The 14,346-nt window shown below is 47.8% G+C and overlaps 5 protein-coding genes across 5 annotated transcripts; 3 read left to right on the forward strand and 2 right to left on the reverse strand.

The window, feature by feature from the left end:
• Positions 1-198: 198 nt before the first annotated feature.
• LY89DRAFT_759605 (eukaryotic translation initiation factor-like protein 2C 2) lies at positions 199-3,716 on the forward strand (the record flags this gene model as incomplete). The annotated part of the gene is made up of 9 exons (XM_018221467.1): positions 199-372; positions 427-551; positions 600-793; positions 843-991; positions 1,043-1,310; positions 1,359-1,768; positions 1,818-2,244; positions 2,293-3,072; positions 3,123-3,716. The coding sequence occupies 9 exons, from the start codon at positions 199-201 to the stop codon at positions 3,386-3,388; spliced, it is 2,793 nt and encodes a 930-aa protein (XP_018065087.1). The 3' UTR covers positions 3,389-3,716.
• Positions 3,717-4,153: 437 nt separating this feature from the next.
• Positions 4,154-6,473, reverse strand: LY89DRAFT_689376 (ARM repeat-containing protein). The gene has a single exon (XM_018215895.1). It carries the CDS (start codon positions 6,432-6,434, stop codon positions 4,176-4,178), a length of 2,259 nt encoding a protein of 752 aa, XP_018065088.1. The 5' UTR covers positions 6,435-6,473; the 3' UTR covers positions 4,154-4,175.
• A 129-nt stretch (positions 6,474-6,602) lies between these two features.
• On the forward strand, positions 6,603-8,564 carry LY89DRAFT_723325 (glutamate decarboxylase-like protein-like protein 1). Its single transcript, XM_018218804.1, has 4 exons — positions 6,603-6,804; positions 6,864-7,151; positions 7,197-7,241; positions 7,285-8,564. Exons 1-4 carry the CDS (start codon positions 6,718-6,720, stop codon positions 8,443-8,445), a joined length of 1,581 nt encoding a protein of 526 aa, XP_018065089.1. The 5' UTR covers positions 6,603-6,717; the 3' UTR covers positions 8,446-8,564.
• A 535-nt stretch (positions 8,565-9,099) lies between these two features.
• LY89DRAFT_700656 (uncharacterized protein) lies at positions 9,100-10,740 on the reverse strand (the record flags this gene model as incomplete). The annotated part of the gene is made up of 1 exon (XM_018217138.1): positions 9,100-10,740. One exon carries the CDS (start codon positions 10,738-10,740, stop codon positions 9,100-9,102), a length of 1,641 nt encoding a protein of 546 aa, XP_018065090.1.
• Positions 10,741-11,181: 441 nt separating this feature from the next.
• LY89DRAFT_655548 (OPT family small oligopeptide transporter) lies at positions 11,182-14,332 on the forward strand (the record flags this gene model as incomplete). The annotated part of the gene is made up of 10 exons (XM_018212349.1): positions 11,182-12,144; positions 12,193-12,401; positions 12,459-12,666; positions 12,712-13,097; positions 13,145-13,188; positions 13,233-13,328; positions 13,384-13,433; positions 13,489-13,709; positions 13,774-13,954; positions 14,029-14,332. The coding sequence occupies exons 1-10, from the start codon at positions 11,378-11,380 to the stop codon at positions 14,330-14,332; spliced, it is 2,466 nt and encodes an 821-aa protein (XP_018065091.1). The 5' UTR covers positions 11,182-11,377.
• Positions 14,333-14,346: the final 14 nt, after the last annotated feature.

Below are 14,346 nucleotides of genomic sequence, written 5' to 3' on the forward strand. Positions count from 1 at the left end.
CAACATACCTTACCTTACCTTCAAACACAATCAATATCAATCTACTCCAGTCCATCAGTCTCCCTTGCAAGTTGATTCGTCAGCTTTCAAGTTTGACTTCAACCTCAAACATATTACACACCATATCTTCTTCATCACCCCATTCAATTTTCTACTTCACAACCATCTTCCTCTTGCATTCCATTCAACTTCGCTATCATGGAGCGTGAAAGCCTGCGTATCTTCGACAGAGAGACTAATAACTGGAAGGATAACTACCCAACTGAGTTGCCCGCTCGTCCTGGCTGGAATGACAAGGGTAAGGCCATCTCCATCCGAGTGAACCAGTACAAGGTCGTCGCTTGGCCCGACAAGGATGTTCAGCAGTATGATGTAAGTCACCCTAATTCACTATTGAATTGAACACCTGAACTCATATGTCTTCAGATCAACATTGGTACTGGTGCTGAGAAGCGCGGAAAGATCATGGCTGTCTGGAAGTCGCGGGCTGTCCAGAGCGTGATTACCCGTAACAACACCATGTGGCTCTGGGATGGCATGAAGATTGCTTGGTAAGATGACAAATTTCATTTCTGTGAGATGATGCTAATGAATTGAAGGACATCTGCTCGTATGCCTGAGCAACGTATTATGGTCAACTTCGATGAGGAGAAGGGCCGAGCACCTCGAGACCCTAATAATCCTGATACCTGCCTGTGTGTCATCAAGCCTTCCAAGACCATTCGCATGGCCGTCATTGAAGCCTATCTTGCTGAGAAGATTCCCTTTGATTCTTCCATTCTTGAGGCTATCAGTATGTACTTCCACCTCCATCTCCATTGCAACACCACTAACTGTGTCAGACTTCCTTGATCACTTGATGCGTCAAGGTCCTTCTGAGCTGTATACCCAGATCAAGCGCAGCTTCTTCGCTCGCGGTGGTAACACTGTCTCTCTTGATAACTGCGTTGTTGCCATGAAGGGTGTCTACTCGTCAATTCGCCTCTGCAATGTGAGTATCCTACTATCATCACACTTGACACAAAAGCTGAATTTTGAGTAGCCCAAGTCTGCTGGTGGCAATCCAACTGCTGGTCTGGCTGTCAACGTCGATGTTGCCAACGGCACTTTCTGGGCTGCCCAGGACGTTCACCAGGCTGCTCGCAATTTCCTCAAGGAGCGCAACCGTGCTTCCAACTGGGATGTTTTCCGACAGAACCTTCGTCCCATCAAGGATGGTAAGGGCGGATGGACCTGGTCAGAGGACCTTAAGTTGCTTCGCAAGATGGCCAAGCTAAAGTTCACTGTCAAGCACCGTGGCAAGCAAGATGGTATGTTCCTAGTTCCTTACCGCTGAAATTTGACTGACCTTGATGCAGACTTGAAGCAATACAGCATCAAGAGATTCACATTCTTGCCTAGACAAGATGGTGGTCACAGCAAGAACACTTATTTCAAGCTCAAGAACCGCCAGACTGGTTCTGAGGAAGAAATCAGCGTCTTTGACTACTTCCGCAAGACCTATAACATCACCATCAATATGTGGGATATCCCATTGATTGAGACTGACAAGGCCGGCTTGTTTCCCATGGAGCTATGCACTTTGGTTCCCAACCAACGCTACAACTTCAAGTTGAGCCCTGACCAAACCGCTGCCATGATCAAGTTCGCTGTGACCAGACCAAAGGAGCGCATCGCTTCTATTCAACATGGCATCGGCATGCTTCGTTGGAATGAGGATAAGTATCTCAGACACTACGGTGTTAAGATTGATTCGAACATGACCTTGGTAAGTTGAAACCTCCAATTGCGTTTGTAACCCTTCTGACCTGATCCAGACCAATGCCCGCCTTTTGCAACCTCCCGAGGTTCAGTACCAAGGATCCAAGGCTAATCCTGGAACTTCAGGTCGCTGGGACCTTCGAGGCAAGAGGTTCTTGCTTGCCAACGAAGAGCCACTCAACTCTTGGGGAATCTGCATCGTCAATGACTGTCTGCCAGAAGCCGCCGTCCGCAACTTCATGAATGTATTCATTCAGACATACATTGGCCATGGTGGAAAGGTCCAGAACAAGACCCCCTTCATCTATCGTCACGCCAAGACCGAGGACTTGAGTGCCATGGTTCCCAACTTCCGTACCGCCACTGGCAACCAGGTCAAGGCTATGCCTCAGATTCTATTCTATGTTATGCCTGGTAGAGACTCTTGGATGTATGAGCGCCTCAAGCGTAACAATGAGTGTCGTTTTGCCATGGTCTCACAATGTAAGTCATCCTCCATTTTCTATCATGGGCATTGCTAATCTCTAGAAGGTGTCAACATTGCACATGTCCAGAAGGCTCAACCACAGTACTGCTCTAACGTCTGCATGAAGGTCAACGCCAAGCTCGGTGGCACTTCTTGCAAGGTCGCTGCGACTGGAAATCCTTTCAAGGTCCCCACTATGATCATCGGTGCAGATGTATCTCACGCTTCGCCAGGCAGTGTCCAAGCCTCCATGGCCGCTATCACCGTCTCCATGGACCAGATCTGCTGCCGCTTCGCTGCTGCTGTTCAGACCAACGGACACCGTGTTGAGATGATCACCAAGAACAACATCAGCACCATGCTCATGCCTCTAATCAAGCAATGGCAAAACAATGCTAAGATTGGTGGTGGCAGAATCCCTCAGCACATCTATTACTTCCGTGATGGTGTTTCTGAGGGTCAGTACGCTCAAGTCTTGAACCAGGAGGTCAAGCACATGAAGGAGTGCATGATTGAGACATTCGGTGCCGAGGCCGCCAACGTGAAGTGGACTGTCGCAGTCTGTACCAAGCGTCATCATATCCGCTTCTTCCCTAAGGATGGCGATTCTCAAGCCGCAGATCGCAACGGCAATCCTCTTCCCGGTACCCTCGTTGAGCGAGATGTTACTCATCCATTTGAGTATGACTTCTACCTCAGTGCTCACTCCGCTATTCAAGGTACTGCTCGACCAGTTCACTACCAAGTGCTTCTGGATGAGGCCAAGGTCAACGTCAACGACTTCCAGAAGATGATCTATACCTTCTCTTACCAGTACATGCGCTCTACCACCCCCGTCTCCATCTGTAAGTGACTTCAACCCAATCATGTCTTAATGCATTCTAACTCTTTACAGTCCCGGCCATCTACTACGCCCACTTGGCATCCAACCGTGCTCGTGCCCACGAGTCGAAGCCGGCTTCTGCTGGTCCTGGAGGTGGACAGAAGTTCGATGAGGCTCGTCAAGATGCTGCTGTCGCTGCCAATCGTGAGCGCCGTACTCAACAAGGTACCTCTCAGACTGGATCTTCCGCAGCTGTCGAGGTTCTTCCTCTTGTGCCTCTGGGTAATCCTGAGAGTGGTAACATTGCCAAGATTCGTACTGGCATGTGGTACATCTAGATTCTCTCCTGCTTCTTTGAGCTCTGTCCCTTGCTTTGCTCACTTTCACTTCTTGCGTTGTCTTAACACTACACTTTTCCTGGCTGTCAGCAATTGCACATTTTATCGATTCGACTCTCGTTTTAGTACGAATAGCGCAATCTTTTGAGGTGCGGCTGGCGGACTTGTATTTTGATTCTATCACGAAGGGTTTATGGAAGTCGCATGGACTTGGTGGAGGCAGACAAAAAGGGAATAATAATAGATTGATGGCATGTTTGGGCTTGCAACCAGGTTTGTGCCTTTGCCGACATCACGCGAGCGATTACTAGATAGCGAATTCAATGACTTTAAATCATATGCTTTCCCGAAGACTTTACGTGATTTAAGCTTAACTGACATGATCGGAATGGGAGATAGTGACCAAGATCTGCTTCTCCACTATAATGAAGTTGCTTGACTGTTGGGGCTCGAGGTGAGATTTTTGAGCCGTAGAGCGCCTTCAATTCCCTGGCCCAGAATCAAAGGTCTTCTCACTTTTTGTCTCTACTGAGTTTAACTTCTGATTTCCTGACAGATCCTGGTCATACATCCAGGAATGACAATCTAATTGTGTTCGTGAGAGTCTCGGGCAGATTCTCTACTACAAGTTATAGGAGACCACAATCGCTAAGCTACGTTGATTTGAAGCCTGAAATAAGAGGACCATTGTTGAGATCATCGAAGGTTTTCTTCATTCCTTCTAACAGAAGAGCTTTTGGGTATCTATTTCAATCTACATACTTCCATCTCAGCTATGGCATGCCCATCATTTGCTAGCAACCACCACCCCAGCATTAGCACCACTGCCCCTATTACCCCTACCACCCTGATTAGCACCCTTCATCGCTTTCTCAACAGCGAACTTCTCTCTCGCGAGCTGGATCGCTGATTTTGTTGGATCTACCACATCTGTTCCCCATGTGTTCTTCTTCTTCTTCTTATCCTTCTTCTCGGGAAGTTCCTCGGTAGGAGCAGAAGAAGGTAACGAAGCAACAGCTTCAGCTCCAGCCGCCTTCACCTTCTTAACCCAGTCCCCGCGCCGGCGCTTAAATAGATCGAGACTCCAGTTTCGGACCACGATCCGGCCTGTGAAGGAGTCGCGCAGCTCGTGCTCGTGGGTTAGTAGCGAGGAAGCGATCCGTTCGGCGAGGATGAAGAGCGGGGCGGAGGTGTGGGTTGCGGTCGGGGCGCAGGTGGATGTTAGGAGGGCGTCGAGGACGTGGGATCCGGTTGGAGAGAGCGCGAGGTGGAGGATTGGGTTTGTCGTGGAGGGAGAGGAGGGGAAGAGGAGGGTGTTGATTATTTTTCGGCGGAATGGGATGGTGTTTGACAGCGTGGGGAGGAGCGCCGTTTGCAGGATGTGGGAGGTCGTTGTGTATGTGGCTAGGGTGAGGAGTGTTTCGTGGGGGAGGGCGAGGAGGGACTTTTGGATGAGAGTTGCGGGGGGCCCGGGGATCGAGAGCATGGATTGGGCGAGAAGGGAGCCATGCAGTTGGGAGGGCGTGGATTTTGGTTGTGTGGTTGGGGTCGGACTTGGATCGCTGCCGTCGGTGGTGATTGATACGGGTGCTGGGTTGAGAGAGGAGATGTCGTCTATGCATGCCATTTTCAGGACGAGAGTAGATGGATCCGAGTCGTAGGCTGCTGCTATGGAGGCAGTTAGAGAAACCGTCTCGACGCCTCGTGCTTGGCATCGCTCTATGAGTGTCTTGATGATCATTGTCCGATTTCTTTGTACCAAGCCCAGAATCTGAGGGTTGATGGCTGTGACTGCTTCTTCGAGGTCTTCTTTGCTGATACGGTTCAGTACTCTCATTGCAACGTATGAGGAAATTTCGTTTCTTGCAATGGCAGCTATTCGGTCCTTGAAGACGGTTCTGTATATCTGCTTGAAGAGCTTTCCAGGAGCGAAGGCGCATATTGTCTCCAAGAGCCGAGAACCTATGGCGTCGTATAAGATGCCATTGACAAAGGTTGCCGATTCGCTGTTCTCGGTTGTAATGTCGTCTGGTAGAAGAGCAGAGATGATAGTTTTCTGATCAGCATTTACATCCTTCTTCGAGTTCGGATTTATAAGTTCCAATTCTAAGAGCAGTTGTAGTGTAGGATTGCCTGTGGGATGTGTGGCTAAGATTCGAATGAATGATTGATCCATTGTAGCGATTGTGTCGGAGATGATCTTGTCGACAGCGAATTGGAAGGAAGAAGGAACAGCACGTTTGTTGAGCGAGAGCTCCGTAGGTGTAGAATCATAGCCTGTGACTGTGATCTTCTCTTTCTTCTTGCTTTGCAGCAGAGTGCGGGTAGAGCTCTTTTCGAGAGGTCGACCAGACAAGATGACGAGGAGGACTCGAAGAGTATGAGAGGCAAAGCGGTCGGTGAGGAGAAAGGTCATTTGTCCCTCAAGCTCGTCTAGAGTTTGTAGGAAGAGACTTTCCATGGTAGCAACCTCTTTTGTCTCCTCTTCCTCCGTATCTTCCTTCTTGTAATCTGCTGTGAGTTCTTCTGTGACGACAGGAGCAGACTGAATGAACAGCGTCTCGCAGCAGTGGCTCGAAAATCGGTGCTGTATCAGATGAGGAAAGTTTCCAGCGAACTTTTCAAAGAGCTTCTTCTTTTGCTCCACCGTACTCAGTAATATCAGCCTCTCCATCAGTCTTGAACATGATTGACTACATGCAATCTTCAACTCCTTGCCTTCTGCTTCTCGATATACGTTCGCAAGGAAGAGTGAACGGTCTTCTGGCGAGGGAAAGTCGTTCAGGTCCAGCATCTCGTCTGCTCGCCGAAAGTACTCCTGCTCTTCATCCTCGAGCATGCCATAGAATGGTCGTTCTGCAGTTCCGCCTTCTTCTCCATCTGGTTGGATCGCATCGTCTGTACCTAGAATCTGGACTTCGGGGTCGTCTGCGGGGTCTTCGGATTTCTGTCTTTTGGAGACCGGCTCTTCTTCTCCATTGTCCCTCTTCCTCTTTAGCTTCTTCTCTTCTCGTCGACCTCGACTGTGTTTGTTTTCCTTCGGCATTTTGGTTGTGCGAGAATAATTTCTGAAGCGGTTGCGCTGCTTGAGAAGTTCAATGATGGTTTTGCTGCTAGACTTTTTTTTGGGCAAAATGCCGGGCGGTGAGGCTTGCGCTTGCCCGCTTTGGACAATTCAACCCCCACACATGATGGAGCACGTCATGCCGCTGTTACATTTTTCATATGTAAGCCAAATGATCTGAAGGGAACAAATTCTATATTCTTTAAGGTCCGAAGTATCTCACTTTCCTTTGCTATATAAGCTTTTCTTTGATTTTCCTTTCAATATGACCTCAAATAGCACCCATTTACCAATTAGAACCAAGTCAGGAGAACAGAACAAGCCTCTGAATCGTGCAGAAGAGGTTGATGATGTGAGTAATCGACTGTTATATTCAAAATAAATTGTAGTCTCGAGCTAATACTCCTATAGTTACTCAACGCCGTCCAGTCATTAATTGTTCCATTCATAAAAGCCGCGGATGAGGATGCTTCTACCAAACCCACTGGTCATGGACTTGCTATTCCAGGTGGCGGTCCTCGAACTGCCCTTGTTGAGCATCATAAACCAGAGAAACTGTCCAGCTTGATGAACTTTGATTTACCTGGAAATGGAACTGGAAAAGAAGGTTTATTGGCAACGGTTGAGCAAGTGCTCAAGTACAGTGTCAATACTTGGGATCAAGGATTCTTGGACAAATTATATTCTAGCACAAATGCGGTATGTTTTAACCTCTCATTACTCTGCATATACTAATTGCCCAAGGTTGGAGTCATTTCAGAACTTTTGTTGGCAGTTCTGAATACCAATGTAAATCCACCCCGCATTTTCATAATCCTTCTGACAGTAATAGGTACATGTCTTTCAAGTCTCGCCTGCTCTCTCGGTAATAGAGAAGAAAACAGCAAAGGCTTTTGCTAATCTCTTCGGCTTCGATGGTCCTCATGCAGGGGGCATTTCAACACAAGGGGGAAGTGCTTCGAACACCACCTCCATAATCATTGCTCGAAACATTTTATATCCAGAGAGTAAAACAGCTGGAAATGGATCACATAATTTTGTCTTGTTCACTTCAGCACATGGACACTACTCCTTGGAGAAGGCAGCTCAGATGTGTGGGCTCGGAACGGACAATGTCTGGTCTGTACCAATCGATGCTCAGGGCCGAATGATTCCTTCCGAGCTCTTGAACTTGGTTCAAAAAGCGAAAGACGAAGGCAAAACTCCTTTCTATGTCAACGCTACAGCTGGAACTACAGTTCTTGGCTCATACGACCCGTTCAAGGAAATCTCCGAGGTCTGCAAGGAGCACAACCTATGGATGCACGTTGATGGCAGCTGGGGCGGATCAGTAATCTTCTCTTCAAAACAAGGGCACAAGCTTGCAGGTGTTGAGCGAGCAGATTCCCTAGCCGTCAACCCGCACAAGATGATGGGAGTTCCGATCACGTGCTCATTCCTCCTCGGACCAGATCTCACAAAATTCCACAAAGCAAACACATTACCTGCTGGGTATCTCTTTCACCAAGAGAACGAAGGAGGAGAAGTCTGGGATCTTGCGGATTTGACACTCCAATGTGGTCGTCGAGGAGATAGCCTTAAGCTCGCTCTCGCTTGGATTTACCACGGTTCATCCGGATTCGAGCAACAAATCGACCATGCGTTCTCCATCGCCTCCTACTTTGCGGACCAGGTCTCGCAACGAAAAGATTTTTTTCTCGTCAGCGAGAATCCTCCACCATGTCTGCAAGTCTGCTTTTATTATGCCAAGGAAGGAAAGCTGGGAAGCAAGGAAGAGAATACCAAAACGACAAGTGAGATTGTGCAAAAGCTGATACCAATGGGTTTTATGGTTGATTACGCTCCTGGAGAGAAAGGAAGTTTCTTCAGAGTAGTTGTGAATAGGGATACGAGATCTGGCACTGTGGATGGATTGATCATCGCTACCGAGGAGGTGGGGGAAGAGTTTGTAAGAATGGAGCGTGGAAGCGAGAATCTTTGGCGTATGACTTGAAATTGGGAGACCTAAGAGTTTCAGCCGGTAGACATTAGATAGCAGACTATAAAGCTAGAACACCGTTGTATCATAGAATGTCACTAGAGTGACATGATAAAGCAGGTCCTCTGTCCAGCATCAAAATTCAACTTCAAAAAAGAGTCGGCTGCCGCTCTCGCTTAAACAAGACTTCTCCACAATTGGCAAAAAAAGAGTCAAAAAAACCAAAAATTTCTTAGGAATGAGAAGCAAAAACTTCACTCCCGAAGGAGTGTCCAACACCATAGCTAGTATGGGGTTTAAAGGGGATAATCTTGAGACATTCGTATTTCAAGCACACACGAGAATATTAGAGAGGCACGGTGATACCGCAAGCGTCTATACCCTGGAGGCTGCTGTCTCTTGAGTCATTCGAATTTCAGGCGTTCACGAGAGTATAAGAGAGGCACGGTTTACCGCAAGCATCTATACCCTAGAAGCCGCTGTCTCAGAGGATCATGGCAGCATTCTGCTTATTTAACATTATACAATGCTAAAGAGGTTGAGGGTTGTGATTGGCCGAGGTGCTTAGCGTTATGTTGTGATTGAATAGCTACGTCGGTATCTAGTATTTTGGTTCTCGCTTGCTTTCAGGCCGGGATGTACTGTTTCTTTACTAAGTTTTTTGTATTTTTACATACTCTTCGAGTCATCAAGGTTCCCATAGAATCTCCAAGAAGTCTTGAAATCCTCCCTCACCTTCTCGTTCTTAATCAAAGCTCTCAGCATCTCAATCGGCATGATGTTTGCTCTCATGACCCTATCATGGTATTCCTTCTCGCCCATCTTTCCACCATCCACCAAGTCCTTCCTCAAAGAGTACAGCTGAAGAGCACCAAGCATATACCCCGCTTGATACAATGGCGAATAATCCCCATTGAACGACCTCCTCACTTCTCCCTCTGCTGTGGCTCGCTCATGTCCCACCATATCAACTAGCATATCAATACACTCCTGCGGTGTCATCAACCCCAAATGGAACTTCACAGAGAAAATGATACGTGCACAGCGATGCATACGCCAGAACAGCATCCCGATCTTGTTCTCAGGCGTCGCGGGAAAGTTCTTGTCCCACAAGATCATCTCCCAATATAACGACCAGCCTTCAATCCAAAATGGCGTCTCGAACATCTTTCGATAAGGTCGTGACCGAGCCATATAATGGAACTGGAGATGATGTCCAGGGATCATCTCGTGAAAGACTGTTGAGCGTGAGAAATGGATGTTGTTCCCACGCATAGACATCAGCTTGTCTTCGTGGTCCATCGTGTCCGTGGGATAGGAGACGATGATTGAGCGGCCGCCGAGGAAGAATGGGTTCACTTTCTGGCGTTCGGGAGTCATCATGAACATCCTCCATGTTTCTTCTGCTATCTTTGGGACGGTTATGAGGTCGTGTTTCTTGACGTAGTCAACGGCCTCGTTGGCCAAGTGTCGAGCGAGTAGCGTTTGTTGTCCTGGAGGGACGTAGAGATTCTTCACGTATTGCAAGGCTTCTCTCCAATCATCGTATCCTAGGTCGTGAGATGCTTTCTTCATCTCTGCTTCACACCATATATACTCTTGCTCTCCAATTCTGATGATCTCTTCTGGTGAATAGGGTATCATTTCCGCTTCGAGGTCTGCCAGCAGACCTTCTCTTCCTATCGGTTCCCCGACAATTGCATCCGAATCTCCGGGCTTGATACCGACAAGCTCTTCTCTGACGAATGCTGCAAAGGACTTCATTTCTTCATCAATCTTCTCATATGGTTTCGAGACCCACCAGGTGAACATAGGGTCATATCCTTTGAAGAATCCATACCATTCTTTCAAATGATCTCTTAGCTGATCAATGGTATTAGCAGCTCGATAAGCGCTTGACTTTTCAACTTTGATTTTGATGCTCTTCACTTGCTTCTTCACTTCCAAAATCTGTGTGCTGATACTTGTCAACTCTCTCGCTGCTTTCTCCCCATTCACTTCTTTCATCTGCTGTCTATCCTCGCACAAACCCACAATCGTCCCCGCAAATGGGAGCAAGACCTCCATCTTCCCATCCTTCTCCTCATCTAGCTCCAATTGCCTTAAATTTCTTCTCAGATAATTTTGCAACAGCAGGAAGTCGATCTTGGATTCTTGATCATATGATTCAAAGTCTGTTGCTTGGAGAGATTTGAGTTCTGAGGAGAGATATCTGTGTAGTCGTGTTCGACGGAGGGGAGATATGGATATGTTGTAGAAATTCCCGAGGTCTTGAAGATCTGCTGTGATTCGTGTAATTCTGTCGGGCATTGTTTCGTTGTCTTCGTCTTGGGAGAATGGCTCTCTGGTGGCGCTTGATGAAGGGCTCTCAGTTGAGATGCTCATGGCATCGATGTCCTTCCGGACTCGATCAATCTTCTGTCGCATGGTTCTCCCCCTCTGCCTCAAGATTTGTTTGCTGAGGCGAGATCGTGACAACCTTGAGATGCAATTCTCGTGATATATTCCAGAAGGTTTCAGGGATGATCGTTTACCGAGTTCAGCGTACTGTATCAAAGAGTGGGATGTAGAACACCATAACCTTACCCTATTAGGCAGGTTCTCGGCTGCAGCAAATGCGGGGAGCCGCTGTTGTGTATCAAACGGGTGGCTTTATGGGCTGGTTAGGGTTTTGGTGGGGAGACGCGGCCTTGGCTTATCGTTTCGGCATAGGGTTTTCCTCTTTCCATCTTCTTTCAGTGATAGATATCGTGGCCGTTAGACTACTTATCTTTCAAGATGGCGGTGCCACGTTACCTTGGGAATACCCACTCATCCATAGATGGGCCGATCAACAGGGAGGTGAGGATGATAGAAGTTTTTCCTTCGATGATGCTTCTTGGTTCTTCGTTTGCGTTGCTTTTCCCTCGTCACTGCTTGTTGAGAAATCTTTTGCATTCCTTTCGATATGCCGAGCCGATTTCGAATGCCGTTTCATCGGCAAAATACTTCTACTGCTCAAGATGAGATAGAAGTCTCCCCATCCGGCTCTCAAAATGGTGGTTCTCAAACCCTTGACGAGAAACATACCGAGCTCTCCACCCGTGACCTCTCCGCAGCCGCCATCGAAGATGTCCCTAAGTTCCAGAAATCCCACAAATGGGATCCAAATCTTCCACAGGAGCAAATTGACGCACTAAACGAAGCATCCAAAACCGGTGACATCGAGAAGATCAATGAGGTGGAACATACCTTCGCAGAGGACTCACCATACGAAGAAGTCCGCGCCGCTGTTCGCACCACCGATGATGGCTCTGTCGCCAACACGGTCCGAGCATGGATTCTGGGAATGATCTTCGTCACAGTCGGGTCTGGATTAAACATGTTCCTCAGCATGCGAAGCCCCGCTATCAATTTTCCGGCTATTGTCGTACAATTGGTTGTTTACCCAATTGGGTGCTTCTGGGCCCGCGTTGTGCCTATGAAGGTGTTCAATACTTTTGGTTTGAAGTGGACGTTTAATACGGGGCCATTTACGATTAAGGAGCATGTGGTTATCACGTTGATGTCGAGTGTTAGTATTGGATATGCGTACAGTACCGATGCATTGCTGGCTTTGAAGGCAAAGCCGCTTTATGATATTGATTTGGGATGGGGGTTCCAGTTGCTGTTTACTCTTAGTAGTCAATTGATTGGTATCGCTCTTGCTGGGATGTTTCGCAGGTTCTTGATCTGGTAGGTACTTGATCTGCCTGCATGTGTCTCGTTAACACCCCCTTTCAGGCCGTCGGCAATGATGTGGCCAGGTCAATTCTCGAGCACTTCTTTGTTCTATGCTCTTCATGATAAGAAGAGATCGGATGCCTCGATGACCAATGGGTGGGTTATCTCGAGGTACAGATACTTTTTATATTTGACACTAGGAGCTTTTGTGTGGTACTGGGTGCCTGGGGTTTTGTGGCAGGGACTTTCAGTATTCGCATTCATTACTTGTAAGTGGCATCAATATCCTAAGTTGACTGGATCACTGACTGACATTTGATCTCTAGGGATTAAACCGAACAATGTAGTACTCAACCAGTTGTTTGGAGGGTACACTGGATTGTCGTTGATACCAATTACTTTCGACTGGACCTATGTCTCTGGTTATCTGAATGACCCCTTGCTTGCACCCGTACACGCAATGTACAACACCCTCGCAGGTCTTGTAATCTTCGTCATCATTTCGTCGATTGGTATTTCGTACACCAACACATTGTCCGTACCGCCGTCCCAACATTTGACCCCACTAACTCTCGACAGCTACTCAGACTATCTTCCAATGAGCACTTCCACCACTTATGACAACACGCAATCAGCTTACAATGTCTCGAGAATCTTGACTCCAGAATACACATTCGACCTTGCAGCATACAAATCCTACAGCCCAATGTTCCTTGCTCCAACGTTCATCTTGAATTATGGCCTCTCATTCGCAGCTCTGACAGCAGCTATCGTTCAGACAGTGCTTTTCAATGGGAGCGAGATCTGGTATAGATTCAAGGCAGCCAGGAATCAGGAGCCGGACATTCATATGAAGTTGATGAAAAGATATCCCGAGGCTCCGGATTGGTGGTATGTTGTGCTTTTTGTCGGCTCGATTGCTCTCGGCTTGGCAACTACGTTGGGATTTGATTCTCAGTTACCTTGTAAGTTTTCTAAATCTTGGTGTGCTGCTAACTAATCAAACTGCTAGGGTGGGGTTTCTTCGTCTCCAATATCATCGGCTTGATTTTCATTGTAAGTTCTTGGTTCGAAAGTGAAGTTTCGCCTAACATGGGTAGATACCAACTTGTATGATTCTGGCGACGACGAACATTATGCTCTCTCTAAATGTCATCTCACCTTTCTTAGCTGGATTCATGATTCCTGGAAAGCCTGTACGTATAATTATTCCGTGGAGAACGATAGTAATTTCTGACCGGCGACGGTTAGATCGGTGTTATGATCTTCAAAGTCTTCAGCACCATCACGCTGGGCCAAGCGTAAGCACTAGTCTCAACATCAAAACCTAAACGTACCTAGCTAACCGATCTCTAGTCAAACATACTGTGGTGATCTGAAATTAGCTCACTACATGAAAGTCCCACCAAAAATCGTCTTTTGGTGCCAGGTCGTCGCTTCAATTTGGGCTTGCTTCGTTCAGATAGCAGTCATGAACTGGACTCTTGGTACAATCGACGGTGTATGTACACAAGAACAATCATCTCACTTCACCTGTCCAAATGGAAGGACGTTCTTCTCCTCAAGTATAGTTTGGGGTATGTCTTTCTATCACTAGGTCCTTCAGGTTAGCTGCATACTTACTTTTTAACTTTTAAACAGGTGTCATCGGCCCAGAACGTATGTTCGGGCCAGGTTCCATCTATTCATCGATCAACTGGTTCTGGCTCCTCGGCGCCCTCCTCCCAGTCGCTTTCTACATCCTCATGCGCTACTTCCCCCGCTCTCCCCTCCGCCTCCTCAACGCCCCCGTAATGCTCGGCGCCATGGCCTGGCTCCCTCCGTACGTCCTCTTCCTCCCCCTTCCTTCCCTCCCCCCCAAATCCCCTCTCCTCACAATCTTCTAACTCCCCACAGCGCAACACCCCTCTCCTTCTCCACCTGGGTAGCCTTCGGCCTCCTCTTCAACGCCTACATCCGCACCCGCTTCCCGGGCTGGTGGCACAACTACAACTACGTGACAGCAGCGGCTCTCGATTCAGGCCTGGTACTGAGTACTATCATCATCTTTTTTGCGATTACGCTGCCGAGTGTGACGATCCCGCAGTGGTGGGGGAATGTGGCGGTTTATGAGACGTTGGATGCTAGTTATACCGCGGTGAGGAGGACGGTTACCGGGGTGGGAGGGGATTATTTTGGGCCGAGGGTTGGGGGGTGGTGAGTGAGAAGATTTTG

Source organism: Mollisia scopiformis (genome assembly GCF_001500285.1).
Source record: "Mollisia scopiformis unplaced genomic scaffold LY89scaffold_25, whole genome shotgun sequence".
Classification (NCBI taxonomy): domain Eukaryota; kingdom Fungi; phylum Ascomycota; class Leotiomycetes; order Helotiales; family Mollisiaceae; genus Mollisia; species Mollisia scopiformis.